Below are 17440 nucleotides of genomic sequence, written 5' to 3' on the forward strand. Positions count from 1 at the left end.
ACTTTGAAGCCCCCAAAGGTGAATGAACTTCGGCTTATGCCCGGTCCATATACACCTACAGGGGCTGACTGGCCGGAACCAATAATGTCATATGATCCTCAGTGGTGTATTATATTTCTTAAATATCTATCGTTGACATGACATTCTACATGAAATATACAATTCCTTTTATTGGAAATTAAGCCAGCTAATTGGAGGCAGCCCAGTGATTTAATTACACATATTTCTTTATCAAAAATTTATTTCAGAGCATTTCTCACATACATGTTTTAACAATGATGCCGAAATGAGCGATAAACATGTATAATTATGTACATGATATGACATATGTACAGATGACAATCATATATACATTTATGATCATTTAAAATCATTCATGATAATAAAGTCTCAACTGAACTAGTCTGACACTGTATTATTAATATTTATCATGTTATATAAAAACTCTTGCATTTTCAACCCTAATTATAACGATTTTTTTTTGTAGAGAAAACATGCTACCGCTGATATCAGCTTTCTTTCGCAGATGCTAACAAAAACATGACACATGAGAAACTGAAGCCAAATGTTGAATCACAGTGGTAAACATTGCTATAGCAGTTCACCTTTTCACATTATCTGTTGGAACATTTGATAATACACAGGTTCAGGTGTTTATGTTAATGATATTGTCCTTGTTTTATGTCTTTGATAATGATATCCTCCTCGTTGGCTTTTTTTGAGAATGATATTCTCCTTGTTTAATATCTTTGAAAATGATATTATCCTTGTTTTCTATTCATTATAGTAATATTCTCCTTGTTTTCTATCCACAATAATAATATTCTCCTTGTTTGATATCTTTAAGAATAATATTGTCCTTGATTTCTAAATATATTTCCCTTGTTGGCTATCTTTGAGAATCGTATTCCCATTGTTTGACATCTATGTTAATGAAATTTTCCTTGTTTGCTTTTCTGAGACTATCCACACATTGAAAGTCAATTCCGAGCTCCAAAGCAAATGCCATGATTTGACATCATATAGTAGCAAATGCTTCATACCACCATACATCACTTAAGTCCCCTAATTCCCTTCCCTAGTTGCCTCAGTCCCAGTACTTAATGACGCCATCCCAGCCAGCAGTGGCGACCTTTGAGGTCTCGTGTGGATGCCATATGGCTGCGATACACACATCGTCGTGCGCCTTGAACTTGGAGTAGAGCTTCGTTGTCTTCCAGTCCCAAATGTACAGCTTTCCATCGGCATCACCCGATATCAGGTAGCTGGAAATATTGAGACAATGATGTAATGTTGTTGGACGTATACTATATTTAAGTAATTAGTTTTGTTCATTTTCATGCACAGCCCCTGGTCATGTCTCTATTCCCCAAATTTATCGAAAAATCTTCATGCCTTTTAATTGGATCTATCTAAGCTCACTAACTTTGTTATAGTATAATTGTGCTGTTTTTTTTCCATGGCCATATTTTTTTCCATTTTCAAATTCAATATGGAATAAAGGGGTTAGCAAGTAAAGCCAACAACTAAGAAACTACCTGCACCCGCAATTTTATGTGTATGTAGACAGGAAGGGTTTTTCATCTTTATTTTTTTAGGGAAACACTAAACAAACTATTTATTTATTGTGGTCTTATTTCAACTTTTTTAAGCATACTCTGTTACAAGTCTTAAAATTTCTTTGCCAGATATTCATAAGGCTGTCATCAATACTTAAACATGCAGCTGTATAATGACAATAATAAAGATACCATGATGTATTGTCATGCATCTGTTTTTTGAGCATGTTAAGATTCAAGTGTTTGTGATTGTATCAGTTTACAAGGCAGTATAGTTATTACAAAAATCCTAGTACAAGGAACAAATGATGAATAATAAATAGTTTAGAGAACAATTTGAGGAAATGATTTAAGAGATAATCATGACTAAACAATGGTTTAGTGTATGAAATCAATTTTTAGCAATTAATTTGGAAAAATGAAATATGGCATTTAAACCTCTTATGCTAAAGATATTTTGAGAAATTTGGGCCAGATGTCAGGTACATGTACCTGCAAGGCATGAAACTTAACTATGAACCCGAAACATAATGATTTTTTTTTCATCTCAAAAATGCATGTATTACAAAGCCATGCCATGGCAAACAAGTTCAAATTTTGTTATCTTCAGTCACCTTCAAAAGCAAAATATCACCAAAGAACTCATGCAGTATGAAAAAGAAACTATGGCAACAGAATGAGATATTATCTATATATAAATTTTTCATGGTAATGGGGTAACAAGATATTATACTTACGTCATTTCTGGAGAGAAATCTAGACAACATGCATAACCAGCCACCTGTAATGTAAAATTATCTCAAATTTTATAAATATGTAGAGCTAGATGACAAATTACATGTAAATTTTATATTCCATGAGTGTTTTGTATACAGAAAACTTGACTTTCATATTGTATTACCCACATGGGGTTATGACATCACTGTTTATTTCAAAATTGGGCTCTGATTTTGCATGGTATTATTTAACGAATGTCAGATATACTATGTTACAATTAAAAGCTATTCTTTTTTCAAACAAGAGGGCCATGGTGGCCCTAAATCGCTCACCAGAGTAAAAGAGTTTAACCTTTGTAATCAATATAGCTTGATATTTGTTCTCAAAGAATATTGAAAAACATACTGGTCAAACATGTTGCCAGGATAATCACTGACAGGACTTGTCAGAGTTCCCTGCACACTGACAGGTCTTGTCACAGTTTCCTGCACACTGACAAGACTTGGTGATTGACTGCACACGGACAGGATTTTGTATAGTTGCCTGCACACTGACAGGACTTGATGATTGACTGCACACTGACAGAATTTGATTCTCATACCTGCACACTGACAGGACTTTGTTCAGGTGCCTGCACACTGACAGGACTTGATAATTGACTGCACACTGACAGCTCTTGATACAGATACCTGCACACTGACAGGACTTTTTTCAGTTGCCTGCCCACTGACAGGACTTGTTCATTTGCCTGCACACTGACAGGATTTCATTCAATTACCTGCACACTGACAAAACTATGTTCAATTGCTTGCACACTAAAATAACTTTTAGTATAGATACACAAACAACAAACATTGCACCATCCAATAAAATAAATAATCTGCCTTAAGCTCTAAAAATCAATGAGCAGTACACATTCATAATTTCTATTTTTGCTTCTTCCATCTAGGACAACATCACCATCCATCAATTAATATTAATCATTTTTTTATGTGTAAGGCTTATTCACTATCCACACAGAAGAAAATATTTGTTGTTTTAAGTAATCTACATGAAGTTTACAATAATATACATGAAGTTCAATGGAAAAGTCTGATTATTAAATTTATCATTAAGTAAAAATGAAATTTCTTCTAAGAAATAGAGTGTATAATAATTATTTTAATCTATGATCCTAAAAAAAGAACAATAATTACCTTATAAGTGACTATGTTGAAGAATTAATAGACTTTAAAATGTATTCCCTTGTTACTAAAAATAGAAAGTAGTGGAATCTCCAACAAAAAGGGAGGCCATATAGCTAGACTTGGTCCGCCCGGTTAGCTCAGTCGGTAGAGCGTTGGACTGCGAATCGGACAACCCGGGTTTGATTCCCGGGCGGACCAAGTCACTTCTGTTGTGATTGGTTATGAAATCCTTTCTACGACCATTCACACTGTACCACTGCCCCTGGCATGTACAGAAGTTGTCAGTTCCTTGCAGAGGTGAAGGCACCTAGTACTGGTTAACCGCCCAGGATATGTGTGCGGTGGTTGAACTGTCACTCTGGGACCCTTCAATGTGCTCACGCCGGGACCCGGAGTATAAACTACTAACACCACCACCACTAGACTTGCTGCCCTTGTTTCAAGGGTAAACTTTACATAACTATCAAATTTTAACAAAATGTATTAATAATGAACTTGTAACCCATTGAGTGAGGCCAATTTTTCTTCAGGGGTATACTATAAATAAACATGGTAGGTAACCAATAGACAATGTAACACACCAAATATTTAAGCACTAGGCCTAATAGTATTTGCCAAAAAAGGTTTTGTAATTTTGTCCTTTAGGTTTTCATGGCAACCAGAGTTCTGCATGGAATTCATTTCTTTGAACAATTTTGAAAAAGCACCAACCAAGGATTCATTCCTATGAAGTTTCATCAAAGTTGTCCAAGGGTTTAGGAGAAGATGATGATTATAACCTATTGTTGACATTTTCCTTTAGGTTACCATGGCAACGAGAGTTCTGCATGGAATTCATTTCATTGAACAATTTTGAAAAAGCACCAACCAAGGATCATCCCAATGAAGTTTCATCAAAATTGTCCGACCAGTTTAGCAGAAGAAGATGATTATAACCAATTGTTGACATTTTCTTTTAGGTCGCCATGGCAACCAGAGTTCAGCATGGAATTAATTTCTTTGAACAATTTTGAAAAAGCACCAACCAATGATCATTCCTATAAGGTTTCATCAAAACTGTCTATGCCGTTTAGGAGAAGAAGATGATTATAGCCAATTGTTGACGCCGAACGACGGACGACAGAGGCCGGACATAGACCGATCACAATAGCTCACCTTGAGCACTTTGTGCTCAGGTGAGCTAAAAAAGGTTTTATATGACAATTATTTAAAATCTAATTATACAGATGGATTGCATGTTTCCGTGGGTTCATGTTGTATGAACGCAGCAGGTCATGCAAGCGAATTCCATGAAGGACCCACGGGAAAATGTTATCAATCCTTATATGCATGACCATTACAGTAATACTGCATGAAGATTATAACAAATTCTAAAAAAATAACATCAATTTTCCAATTCTTTCACGACAAGCAAACATGAAGGTACCCAGCACCTACCATATGTCCGGTGAATGTTTTCTTCCTCATGTACTTAAATCTGTTGAGAACGTTGAACACAGTGACCTTGTTGTCCATCGACTGGCACGCTAGCCATTTACCTAGAATCCCAATGCACTTGTGTTAATACCTGACAAGCAAATTACAACTAGTTTATACTCATTTCTTTTATCTTGATTATGAAGAAAGCTAGTAAATCACAGAATCAAACCTAAAGTCTGTTATCTAGGTATAAACCAGCTCAGGCACCAATATCACAAACAAACTTAAGTCAAATCTCAATTTCAGTCTAAATTCATTTTACCACATAGCATCAAAAGATATTAAAAATAACATTTAATTTTACACCTTTGAAAAGGCATTATTTCATGTAATATGTTGATTTGTGCCTTTGGTCATGATTTCAAGGGAATAATATTCTACAGCCAAAAATGTATTTGAATACAATTTCTTATTTTTTAACAATTACTCAAGTTTATTTTTTGCTCTGGAATTAAGTTTCTTTTAAATATTGACAAACATTTTTATCAACACATTCCATGAGAAAATAGATTTTCAAAAAGTATAAAAACATGCAAGATTTTAAATCATATTATGTTTTCATGTTGTAAAATGAGTTGAGATTTGACTGGAGTATTTTTGTGAAATTGGGGCCTGGTGTCCATTTTGGAGGCCATGAGAAAGTACCCCTGGTGAAGATTCAACCCACAACCTCTTTGGTGAGAGGCAGACACCAATCCCAATAGACCATTCCCACCCTATAAAATGACAACTAATTGTTTTAACTCACCATTGGGCGACAACACAGTGGCGGGCATTGAGTGCATGGAAGGGTCGGCTATGTACTTGAAATCCACCGGAATGTCCCTGAAATACACGCGTGTATTTGGAGGTGTTCCTTCATTTTTATTATAGCACATTATTATCATAAGTAAAAAGTACATCTGTACAGCATGAAGATTTAAATGCACAGTATATGTAATGTGTAATATTAACTAAACATATAAGTTAAAATATCATACATAACATCACTGGCACATTTACCCATCATATTTTATAAACAATAGGAAAAAATGCCTAACAGTAACACCCATATTCAGATTTTTGTTCAGGTAAATACATGTATTAAAATTTGCAAAATCTAACATTTTTTGGTAAATTTTAGGTATCAGTATTCTATCCATTGATTATTGTTCTTCATTCAATGCATTTCAGAGGAACAAGTATCTTTTCCTCATTTTTTTTTTAAACTAGAACAATTGTGATGATACCCTAGACACAGGAATGGTTAAATATCAAGTTGTGGGATTAATAAGTGAAATGTGAAAAAATAACAAGTGCACAACAGCCCCTGCTAACCAACATTCCCATGAATATTTCTATCTGGGGGTATAATTATTGGCTTAGTAGGTGTTCTAACTATCACTAAAACTTACCATTCCCACACTCTTAAGCTCTTATCATCTGATGTGGAGACAAATCTGCGATTCTGGTCCACAAATGTGATCGTGTTCACAGCCCCTAGATGTCTGTCATATTCCTGCACGATCTCACCGGACCGGGTGTCCCACTGAATTGCATGTTAAAATGGGTTAAACTGTGTGGGTGGGCAAGCAAGTGATATGAATGTGGAAATAACCATTTTAGATTATTCAAAATGTGAATTGAAATTAAAGTTAAACTCACACAAACATTTAATTCATACTTATTCCTAATAGTATATCCAAGTTTTTATAATCTAAAAGACTTAATACACAGGCTGTTTTCTAAATGACTACATATTTACCTGGATATTATTTAAATGAATAGTGGCACAGAATATGTCCTACTTTATGAATGACTATTTGTTTTGACTCATTTTTAATGACTTCTAAAAAAGAACTACTTCAACAGACTATTTTCTTGCGACTACATACAAAGACTTTATTCTTTCGCCTATTTACACAAACTTTAGAGTGATTACTTTACTTACACAGACTAGATTATTGTGACAACTTCCACAGATGATTTTCTACATGACTACTTTAATACACAAACTACAAACTTTAACTACTTACACAGACTATTTTCTTGTCTGAGGTACCAGCCACAAACAAGTGTTGTTTGTCCTCCTCTGGGTGAAATTTCACACAATACGCCACTTTCCGACTTGTAAACCGTGCCTTACACTCGCCTGGAAATGCATATTATTGAAAGCATTAAAGTAACGGAAAAATACGGTATCAGATTACCAAGTGGCAGAAGCCATGACTGAACAAATATTTTACCATTATAAATCGGAAAAAAATCATCATTCGCAAATCATTTTAAGCAGAGATATCGGACCGTACTACATTTCAACAGATGTCTATTGTCTATTGTCATCAGTAACATGTGTTCTAAGTTTTATTCGAATATCTTTAATGGTTCATAAGTTATGGTCAAAGTGTTCATAGCAGACATAAGTGCTATGATCATACCTATGACTTTTTTTCTTAAAAAACAACAACACCCAAACAAGCTTACAAGATCAACATGAACATAAATATAGCCAACCCACCAGTTTCAGTGTCCCAGAGTTTGCAGTATCTGTCGTAGGCACAGCTGAGGAACTCTGTGCCACTGTTGTTGAAGTTGATATCCCGTACAGCCTGCTTGTGGCCGAGGTACGTGCGGACACACCGCCGGTCATTGTAGACCTCCCAGATCTGTAACATATACATATAAGCTGAGTACATTGAAAAACAGTACTACCGGAGTGTGATATCCCATACAGCCTGCTTGTGGCCCACGCAAATCCAGATACATTGCCGGTCATTTACTTCCAGATTTATACAGTGGTTGACTGTTACATGGTCAAATTTATTGCAAGCCTGATACTGTTCAAGTGCTTACTGGACTGGTTCCAAATTTGAACTTAACATCAGTGGGCGAAATTAGCACAAGCCTGCAAGCCCAGCACTGGTAAAATGTCCTCCAGGCTTGCTCAAATTCTGAATTTTATATAGCAGGGCTTGTTCAAATATATGCCAAGCAATAGTATAAAAATTCGGGCTTGTTCATCCAAAAGTCTAATTTTGATGACTGTAACATAGGCAGAATTGTGGACTAGTTAAATTTGAATTCAGACAAATTCAATCCAAGCCTTAATTTCACCAATGTCAAAGACAAATAATTCATTGTATCTTAACCAGACCAGACATATTAAATGAAAATAGAGCATTACAGAGTGAAAGCCATCAATCATCAGTTTATTTCAAAAAAGGGACATAACTTATAATTAATGTTATGGGCCATGTTTATACATATACATATTGTCTCTGGCAACACGCGCATCAAGCTGTATGTGAATACCTTGATTTTTCTTTACTTAAAGGCAAGATTTTTAACAATGTCAAAGCTGTCGATTGCTACAACACCAAGGCTATCACAATATCTTGACTTTTTTTCTTCAAATAACTTATTCTTTATTTTAGTCAAGCAAACCCAGAAAAGGTTCAGTCATGATTAGTTTTATAAAACTGATATGAATTGCATTAAGATGAAGCACAACATAATCCATGCTTTATTAACAAAGGGGATAAATTCTATAGAAGCTAATAAAATTATTCACAATTGATCCTACCTTTATTTTCGAGTCCATACTAGCAGACAGTAAGAGATGGGCAGATTTGGGGAACCATCTGATTTGTGCCACACCTTTCGTGTGGCCTGCCCAAGTGTGTATTAGTTTCTTGGGTATGAAGCACTTTTCTGGGGGGTATTCTGACTTGAGGTTCACACCCACATCCTGCGGCACGTGCAGATATGACCGGCCTTGGTAATCATATGCATCTTTGACTGAAATAATAAGATAGCGTAAGACAATTACACTGGGCATTTAAAATACATTTGATAGAAAACTCACAAATATTTTTAATCCCAGTTAAAGCTGCACTCTCACAGATTGACAGTTTTGATATTTCTTTTAGTTTTTGTTTCGAAATCAGCTTATTTTGGTATCAATGACTTCAATTCAGTCATAAAAGATTGCTCACAACAGGACTACCTCAATTGTTTTGAATACTGCCGAAAATGGCATATTTCTTAAGGCTTTAGTAACGCTTTTAGCCGTAAAACATCAATTTTCGAACATAAATATATTTTAAGTCTGATCTTTAGCCAGCAGCCTTGTATCACGGATTTCAAGGCATTTTCCCATAAACAAGCTCATTCCAGGACAAAAAATAAACAAGTTGTTTAAACGGTCAATCTGGGAGAGTGCAGCTTTAACCCCTGAAAAGTATTTAACAGTTGACAAACCATGAAGCACTAGAGCTTAGTAAATATTCACATCATAAATTAAGTACCGGTACACAACTGGACAGACATTTTAATGAACAGTCTAAATAATGAGTTTGTTTGCATTGTTTCCCACTCCTCTGTCTACTCACTGTGTAGTGTGGTTTTCTCCTCTGCAGGTTTTTCCTCTGTCTGTTTACCCGTCTTTGCCCGCTTGGCAAGAATCTCATCCAACTCTGCCTTCTCCTCCTGTTTTACACATCAAGTAACATCATTAATTACTGAATGGTGACTTATAAGGTAATAATTTTCGTTAGGGAGTTTTTATTTTATTTTTTTATTTATAAATATAAACTGCATGCATCAATTTAGAGCGCATTCAAGATGTATACATAAGATCTTGATGAAAAAAGACAAGTTTACTATATTCTTTCCTTTATTTATAATTATCAGTTTTTATATTACTGTTTTGGTTTCATTTCCATCTGGTGCATTATCTGTCTGCACTTACAAAGATCCGATTGTTAACAACCTTGTTATACCGGTAAGTTAACAAATTTGTCAACATCATCATTGTGAACTGTGATATGCAGTATGCCTTACAAGATATGAGACATCTTTTTTAATTGTACTTGTTTTATTTAAATCTAAAAGCATATCATCAAATATTTCATGACTAAGAGTTAGCATCGATGTCTATAATCATGTTGTTAACTTTAACAAAGTTCTGAACAATCGGGTAAACATTGTTCGTGCAAAAACAGATAGACCAGTCACTAAATAAAAGTGTAACTTGGCAAAAGATTCATTTTGCTTTGAAATCTCAAGTACCTCATTAGGTTTCATTACTGTCTGTTCATCCACAAACTTCCCCCAGGGCCCTATAAACCCCTCTATATTGCTGGGATCATCGTTTAAGTGTCTCTTTCTTTTGTCCTCAGGGCGCTTTTTTGCCTTCTCAAACGCTGTCAGACCTGAACAAGTAAAAATATATGTTATAAAGAATTAAATACACATATAGTTAATAAATTCTGACTCTAACAGTAAACAGCACATTAAACAAAGGAGTAAACAAGAAGTGCCAATGCTTGTCTATTTAGTAGAAAATTGCTTCAGGACTTTTTCAGCTTCTTTTACAGCATAGGCCAAAATTCCGCTACTTCCTATTTGAAAAAGGGTATATTTTCCCCCCTTTTTTGACATTGTCTCCCACACATCATAATATTTTTTAGAAATACTTTGTATGCTAATCTTCCAAAGTAATTAATGAATAAAGAGATGGAAGCTTTACACATATTAAAACACTATTAATTTTTTTGAAATTAAAGCATTAACATCAGGGTTTTTTTTCTAAAAAAGGGGACGGGGCCTGGGGCCTTTGAGAAGGGAAAATTTTGCGGCGTTTTAGTACAAAAATGGGGAAAATGTGCATGTTAATTTTTTATTTTTATTTTACTTTCATACCTCCTATAATATATTGATTGTTAGATTACAAGTCCATCTCTCTCTTTTTTCCTGTTCTTAAACTCCTCCACTAAATTAGCCTCAGCACTACTTTTAGTTTTTTTATTCGGTAGGGAGATTACATGTACCTCAGGCTCGCTTCCACAATCAAAACTTCCAGACAGTAATCTTCCAAAGTAATTAATGAATAAAGAGATGGAAGCTTTACACATATTAAAACACTATTAATTTTTTTGAAATTAAAGCATTAACATCAGGGTTTTTTTTCTAAAAAAGGGGACGGGGCCTGGGGCCTTTGAGAAGGGAAAATTTTGCGGCGTTTTAGTACAAAAATGGGGAAAATGTGCATGTTAATTTTTTATTTTTATTTTACTTTCATACCTCCTATAATATATTGATTGTTAGATTACAAGTCCATCTCTCTCTTTTTTCCTGTTCTTAAACTCCTCCACTAAATTAGCCTCAGCACTACTTTTAGTTTTTTTATTCGGTAGGGAGATTACATGTACCTCAGGCTCGCTTCCACAATCAAAACTTCCAGACAGTTGGACATTTTTTCTCCGTGGTTCCGAAATTAGAGGGCCACTAGGCTCAACAGAATGTTCAGGATCTTGCTGGGACTGGGGTTCGACATCATCAGAAACAGAATGATCCGGTTCAGAAAGTTGGACTCGGTCATATTTTGTGTGCTAGTGGATAGACAAGATGTACCTGCTGACTTACAGTCAGTCAAGAAAGAATCAATTTTCTGAATACTTTTTGAGTCATTTTTTGTGATTTTTTTGTTGAAATACTTCCAGTTATGCGACATTTCTTGACAGGGCTTTTTCTGCCCATTTTGGGAAAAAGACCCTAGACATTTTGGGAAATTTTGCGTCATGAAAATGCCGAAATTGGGAAATTTTACAGCTAAAGGAAAAAGTTGTCTAGTCTCCTGCAAATTAGGAAATGATTTAATATTAGTTTATTTTCCCTTTAAAAGACACAAAAAATATCAATCCTTTGGGTGGAAATATCTATTGCAATAATTCATGACAGATAATGTTTCATACTGATCTCTGAATGTGATGAAAATCAATGATTTCTGAGTTCAATTATCAAAGAAACTTTACATCACATAATTTATTAGGATGTAGAATTTATCGAAAATGAACCTGTACAGGTAAAAAACTTTCTAAAATATAAATAAAAAAAATAAAAAAATATTGAATTTTATTGGAGGGGAATTTTCATTTTTAGGGGAAAAACTAGGCTTATTTTCCGAGGGGAAGGGGCCGTTAAACGGCCCCTTTCATATAAGGTAAAAAAACAACCTGAACATGTTTATATTTTTCAAAATGAAAAAGCCAGGTCCATTCACAATTTTCACTGTGCTTATATAGCTACAATGAAATCACCCGGACCTCGAAATCTTATTTGGTTAGGATGCTTTACTTGACAATTTATAAGCAGTGTAATGAGCCTTGCTACAACTATAAGTGCATTGTGACTGGCAACAAGTGTACTAAGTTTCATAATAATAACGAACATTTTTTCCTTATGACCAAAGGTTCAGCGATTTCATACTACAGCTGAATATCGATAAAGACAACAACATCAGAACTATTACTTTGAAAAACCGGAAACTTTAAGCATTCCCATTGAATAGAAGACTTAACAGCAAGTTGCGAACTAAAAAAAGATGACTTGAATCATTTTTAATTTGACCTACATACACAATGTAGTTTGTGACTAAATCTCTTATAGCTTATCTGAGTTTCTTACAATACACATTTATAATCCAGTACATATCAGAAACAAGATTTGACAGAGAAGTTTAGCTTACCTTTATTTTCTTCCAGTGCTATTGAGTCACCCAGCATTTTAGTCCCTGACGTTGTTTCCGAGTCAACAGTCGGGTCAATAGCATATCCTGCAATAGAAAACAAACGCAAGTAAGCAGAAATAGGTGACATGAATGGGAAATATGACTTTGACTAAAAATAAAATTAGGCACACATGGTTCGACATATGTTTGAGATCCATCATATAGCCTGCGGTGCGTCTCAGGCTTCAAATCAAATGTCCGGATTTCACCTCATTAATTGTTCATGTGTACGAGGTTCTAAAGACAATTTGCCCAGGATATTCAGATGAGTAATAAATAGACAGGGTACCAAGGATGAATGAATGTGAAGACCCTGCAATTTTACAACCCCTTCATTATGTACCATAGCTGTGGAAGGTTTTTCGCTGATTCTCAAACTGGAAACTGCTCACATGTGCATCTTCTACATATCCTGCCAGTGAGTTTCTGATGGCGGTTGCCTGCCGAGTCTTGTATGGGTTGGTTGGCCCAACCTACATGGATGCATATAAAATTTAACATTTATAAGAAATAGTTATTGTACTCAAAAGCAGAGTAATTGAAATTACACATGAGAGCTATGTGAGAAATTATCATTTTAAACAAGCGCATACTGGCTGAATTAGCGGTTTTATACTATGTTGTCAAGTTGTGTTAGAACAAGTGTTTCTCCTAGAGTTTTTAACACCTGATTATTGTCAATCCTGAAAAATAATCGGGTTCTGTATGAGTAGGATGGACTTATGCCTAAAGCAGTGTAAAGGGGCTTGCAACACTTTTTTTAACAATTTTCAAAGTTATTTATATTCATTTTAAGACACTTCTGACATACTAACTTTTATGCCAAGGTCTGCAATAAAAAACAATCTATACAAACGTTTAATAGACTTCGACTTAGCATCTCTGTCAAGTCTTACATTTATTGTAGTCTGGCTCATTACAAGTAACAAGCCAAATAGACAAGTAAGCATTGAGGCAAGTTGATCCAAATCATAATTTTCATGATTGAAAATGCCATCAGTGCTGTCTCTTATCTCTAGGGAAATGTGGCCCTTCCCAATGGGAATTTTGAATAAACACAAAATAATTCTTAATCTAAAATAAAATTAAGTGTAATTGAATTATTGTGTCATTCAGACAATAACATTAACATTTGTAAAGTTACTGTATACCAGTGATAGCATGTTGTAGATTAAAAACTAAAATCTACCTGAGGTGCATATAGTTCATCATATTTTGGGTTGTATTTCACTTCTTTTGTTTTGGGGTCTATGTGTTTTATCCCAGAAACATCTTCCTGAAAATGCAAAAGATACAATATCAACTAAAATTAAGAGTTTTCAGCCTTGCCTCATATGTGACTGGTAACATGTGTACATGTACGGAAATCATTTTAATTTCATAAAAGTTTAATGAGATATGTAAGTTCATATATAACACAATTGTTTTAAAAAAACGGAAGTAACAAATCATCTAGGAAAGGGCAGAATATGCAAGTTATTTAAAAGAGACGCATAATAAATTAAAATGGAAATTGGAAACTCATTTTGTCTAATTCAGCGACCTAAATTCAGTCAATTTAATTAACCCAGTTAAAAATAGATAATGTTTTCCGTAATTGGCCGATCATTTTACGGAGCAAGTTGGAAATAATTGAAGACCTCGGTAATTGACTAATGACAATCCGTTGGTTAATGAGTACATATGACGATATACGATAATAGACGGATGCAGGCGGAAACTCACATGTTCATATGCAAGCTTTCCTGTTGAAATGTCAATTTGAAAATAGAAGTTGAAAAAAGTATTACCAACTCAGTCAGACGATTAAACACATCATTTAAACCCACCACCATAGTGGATACATTAATTACAGAATCAGTGCCATTGTGCAATGTTAAAGGGATGGCAGGGTCAATAATTGATCAGATTCTCAGCGACATTGACTATGGCACATCGAACGCCAAGACACATTTTCAATCATACTAATAAAAGACAATTGTTCATTGTTGTAACTCAATTAAAATCAAGATAATGGGGTTATAGAAACTTGAAATACTCATTCAAAATGAAATACCCCAAAAAAATCAAAAGTGTGGGGTAATACCCAAAAACATAGGAAAACTAATCTGTAAATACACATGTGTACAAAGTATCAAGTGAATATCTTGGACGCATTTGTACTAATAAGTTTTTTGCATGCATTACATTAATGTTCACACTAAGACTATGACAATTACTAAGATACAAGCTAAAATGAGTACATTCACATGGGCAAGGGCTTCAATGACTCTGTTTTAACCCTTTTGAATTGTTAAACATTGATTGTTGAAAAACCTTTTTTGTAATCGCACAAAATATATTTGAAAACAAGAATTTCAAGAATTTTGACAACAATTAAAAAAACCTTCTAGAAAAATTTCATTCAGAACATTACAATGCTCACTGGAAGCATAATTTTCTCTCAATCATCTGATCATGAATCGTTTATGAACGTTTTCTTTCCCCACCCATTTTGCAAAACATGTTGTGAAAAAAATGTACCAGTGGAATGGCGACAGGCGTTGAATTTAGAGCGATAGTTTTTGAGACTGAATTCGTATCGTCAACTGGTTTTAAATGAGCAAAAAGATCAGTAGCTGTATAGTGTCCACCATCGGATTTATCACTATTTTCACTAGTATCACTGTCGTAAGATAAAATCGCTTCCATGTTTACATTTGAAGCACTAAATACTACAGGTTATATACAACTATTATCTGCGCATTTATCTCTGTTTAATGGCAACTCCTCTTCCGAGTGTTACTGACGTTCAAGGACGGTGCGCGTCGGCATGTTAGTGAAAAAAAATAAAACACTGATGAAGCAAATCAACATCAGAAAATGAGGAATAAAAGAAAACACAATTTAAGTAACATAATAAAAATTGATGAACAGGTAAAAGGATAAAAACATTGCTCGCTTATCTAATGCTCAATGGTTGCCACAGCCACCTTGAATGTGTCAGGGGTGGGGATAGTGACAATATAATTTGGCAAACTATTCCAAAGTACAACCGAGTGAGGATAGAATGAAAATTTGTGATAGTCAGTTTTTACTTGTATTTGTCTAAACATAGTCTGGTTAATCTCATTGGTGTTCAGTGAATATTAGATGGCAGCGTTAATAGCAACACCACAGGGGCCAGAAACAAATTATTTTTGTTTATTTAAGCCTATATGTATATTCTATATATCTATACACATAGGCTTAAATAAACAAAAATAATTTGTTTCTGGCCCCTTTGAGCAACATGATGATGGTATATGATGTAAAACATTACAAGTCGTGAATTTAATTCTGCGTTGTTCAAGCGAGCGCCAACCAACCCTTTCCTGCATGTTTGTAACACTGGAGAGAGGAGAGAAGTCATGTTAATCCCAACGAATAGGTCGATGTTGAACCATTTCAATTGTATTGGTGTTTGATTTTGTTCATGTCTACATAACAGTGAACTGCTGCATATAATATGCATAGGTAAGAAAATTTTTATTAACACGGCCCTAGGGTCTTACCTTTTTTAATTCTTTACCAATTTAATAAATGTTGGTATCGTTGTAAAGAAGAAACAGCCAGCTTTCAGAAAATGCTTTTGATTCTTAATTACTAGTTTAAAAAAAAATATGCTAATATTATCTTAAAGTCATCGTTGAAAATGGCGTATTTTTAATTCTTGACACTTATTTAAAGTTTTGGTATCATTGTAAAGAAGAAACAACCAGCTTTCAGAAAATGTTTTTGGTTTTAAAATCCTACCTTTATCAGCTACGCAAACAATGTCTAAAGGTCACCGTTGAAATTCGTTTAATATCGCACAGAAGCGCAAGTATGAAAAACACGTCCCTAGTGGCTAGCTATTTTTATTCTTTACCAATTTAATAAATTTTGGTATCGTTGCAAATAAGAAACAACCAGCTTTCAGAAAATGTTTTCTTAATTAATTTCTTAGTGTGGAAAGTTATGAGTAAATTGCCTTGAATTCATCTTTGCAAACGCGCTATACCGTAAAGTGAATACAGGAATGACGAACATGGCTTTGTGGTATACTTCCAATATATCTAAATCAACTTTGTAAATCATGGGCTTTCACACGCTGTTTTTTGGTTTAAATTTATATTTTGAGTATAATGAAACTGTCTCGAATTCATCGATAAAATCAATTTATTAAATACATATGTAAAAAGACCACACGCTTTCACATGATGTCCTTGTTTTAAATTTATTTCTGAAGAAAACGTAATTGAATTGTCGTAAATTCAGCGCTGAAAATTGCTGTTAAGAGACATAATATAAACATTTTTGGCATTTACAATAAGAACTCTATTATCACAGATAAAAGATCAGTCCGGTTGCATTGCCGGTGGGTTCTTTAAAAAAATAAGTATACTCGTGAATTATTTGATTACGTAAATTTAAGGAATGAATTGCGGGGTTGATGTCATTATCAATACCTATTATAATTAAACCTCTAGGATTATTTTTTAATCATATAGTTAATACCCAATCATTTCCCAGATCGTGGGCAACAGGGGCCATAATTCCTATATATATAAAGGGAGATACATCTGATCCGAATAATTACCGCGGTATCACGCTCCTAAGCTGTTTTGCTAAATTATTTACAGTTATACTAAATGACCGACTTAAAATGTGGGCTAAAGAGCAAGATATTCTGACTGATGCTCAATTTGGTTTCAAAAGCAAGTACAGTAAGGTTGATCCGGTTTTCATTCTCAACTCAATTATACATTAGGCAATTAGGAAAGAATAAACAATTGTATAGCTGTTTTGTTGACTTCCGTAAGGCATATTATTGCATTGATAGGGGGCGTCTCTGGTATAAGCTAATCAAACTTGGTATAGATGGAAAGTTTTTGTCCCTGTTGCGGTCGATGTATAACGAGGTGAAAATGTGCATAAAACACTTGGGG

The 17440-nt window shown here is 34.4% G+C and overlaps 1 protein-coding gene and 1 non-coding gene across 2 annotated transcripts; one reads left to right on the plus strand and one right to left on the minus strand.

The window, feature by feature from the left end:
• Positions 1-229: 229 nt before the first annotated feature.
• Positions 230-15195, minus strand: LOC128236541 (pre-mRNA-processing factor 17-like). Its single transcript, XM_052951458.1, has 14 exons — positions 15015-15195; positions 13681-13767; positions 12835-12964; positions 12450-12536; positions 9992-10134; positions 9313-9409; positions 8505-8719; positions 7440-7587; positions 6958-7073; positions 6337-6470; positions 5691-5767; positions 4901-5001; positions 2297-2340; positions 230-1265 (listed from the first exon to the last, which is right to left on the minus strand). The coding sequence occupies exons 1-14, from the start codon at positions 15180-15182 to the stop codon at positions 1088-1090; spliced, it is 1725 nt and encodes a 574-aa protein (XP_052807418.1). The 5' UTR covers positions 15183-15195; the 3' UTR covers positions 230-1087.
• On the plus strand, positions 3585-3661 carry Trnar-gcg (transfer RNA arginine (anticodon GCG)). Its single transcript has one exon. It is a non-coding gene; the product is annotated as a tRNA-Arg (tRNA).
• Positions 15196-17440: the final 2245 nt, after the last annotated feature.

The sequence above is a fragment of the Mya arenaria genome, chromosome 6 (genome assembly GCF_026914265.1).
Source record: "Mya arenaria isolate MELC-2E11 chromosome 6, ASM2691426v1".
NCBI classification, from domain to species: domain Eukaryota; kingdom Metazoa; phylum Mollusca; class Bivalvia; order Myida; family Myidae; genus Mya; species Mya arenaria.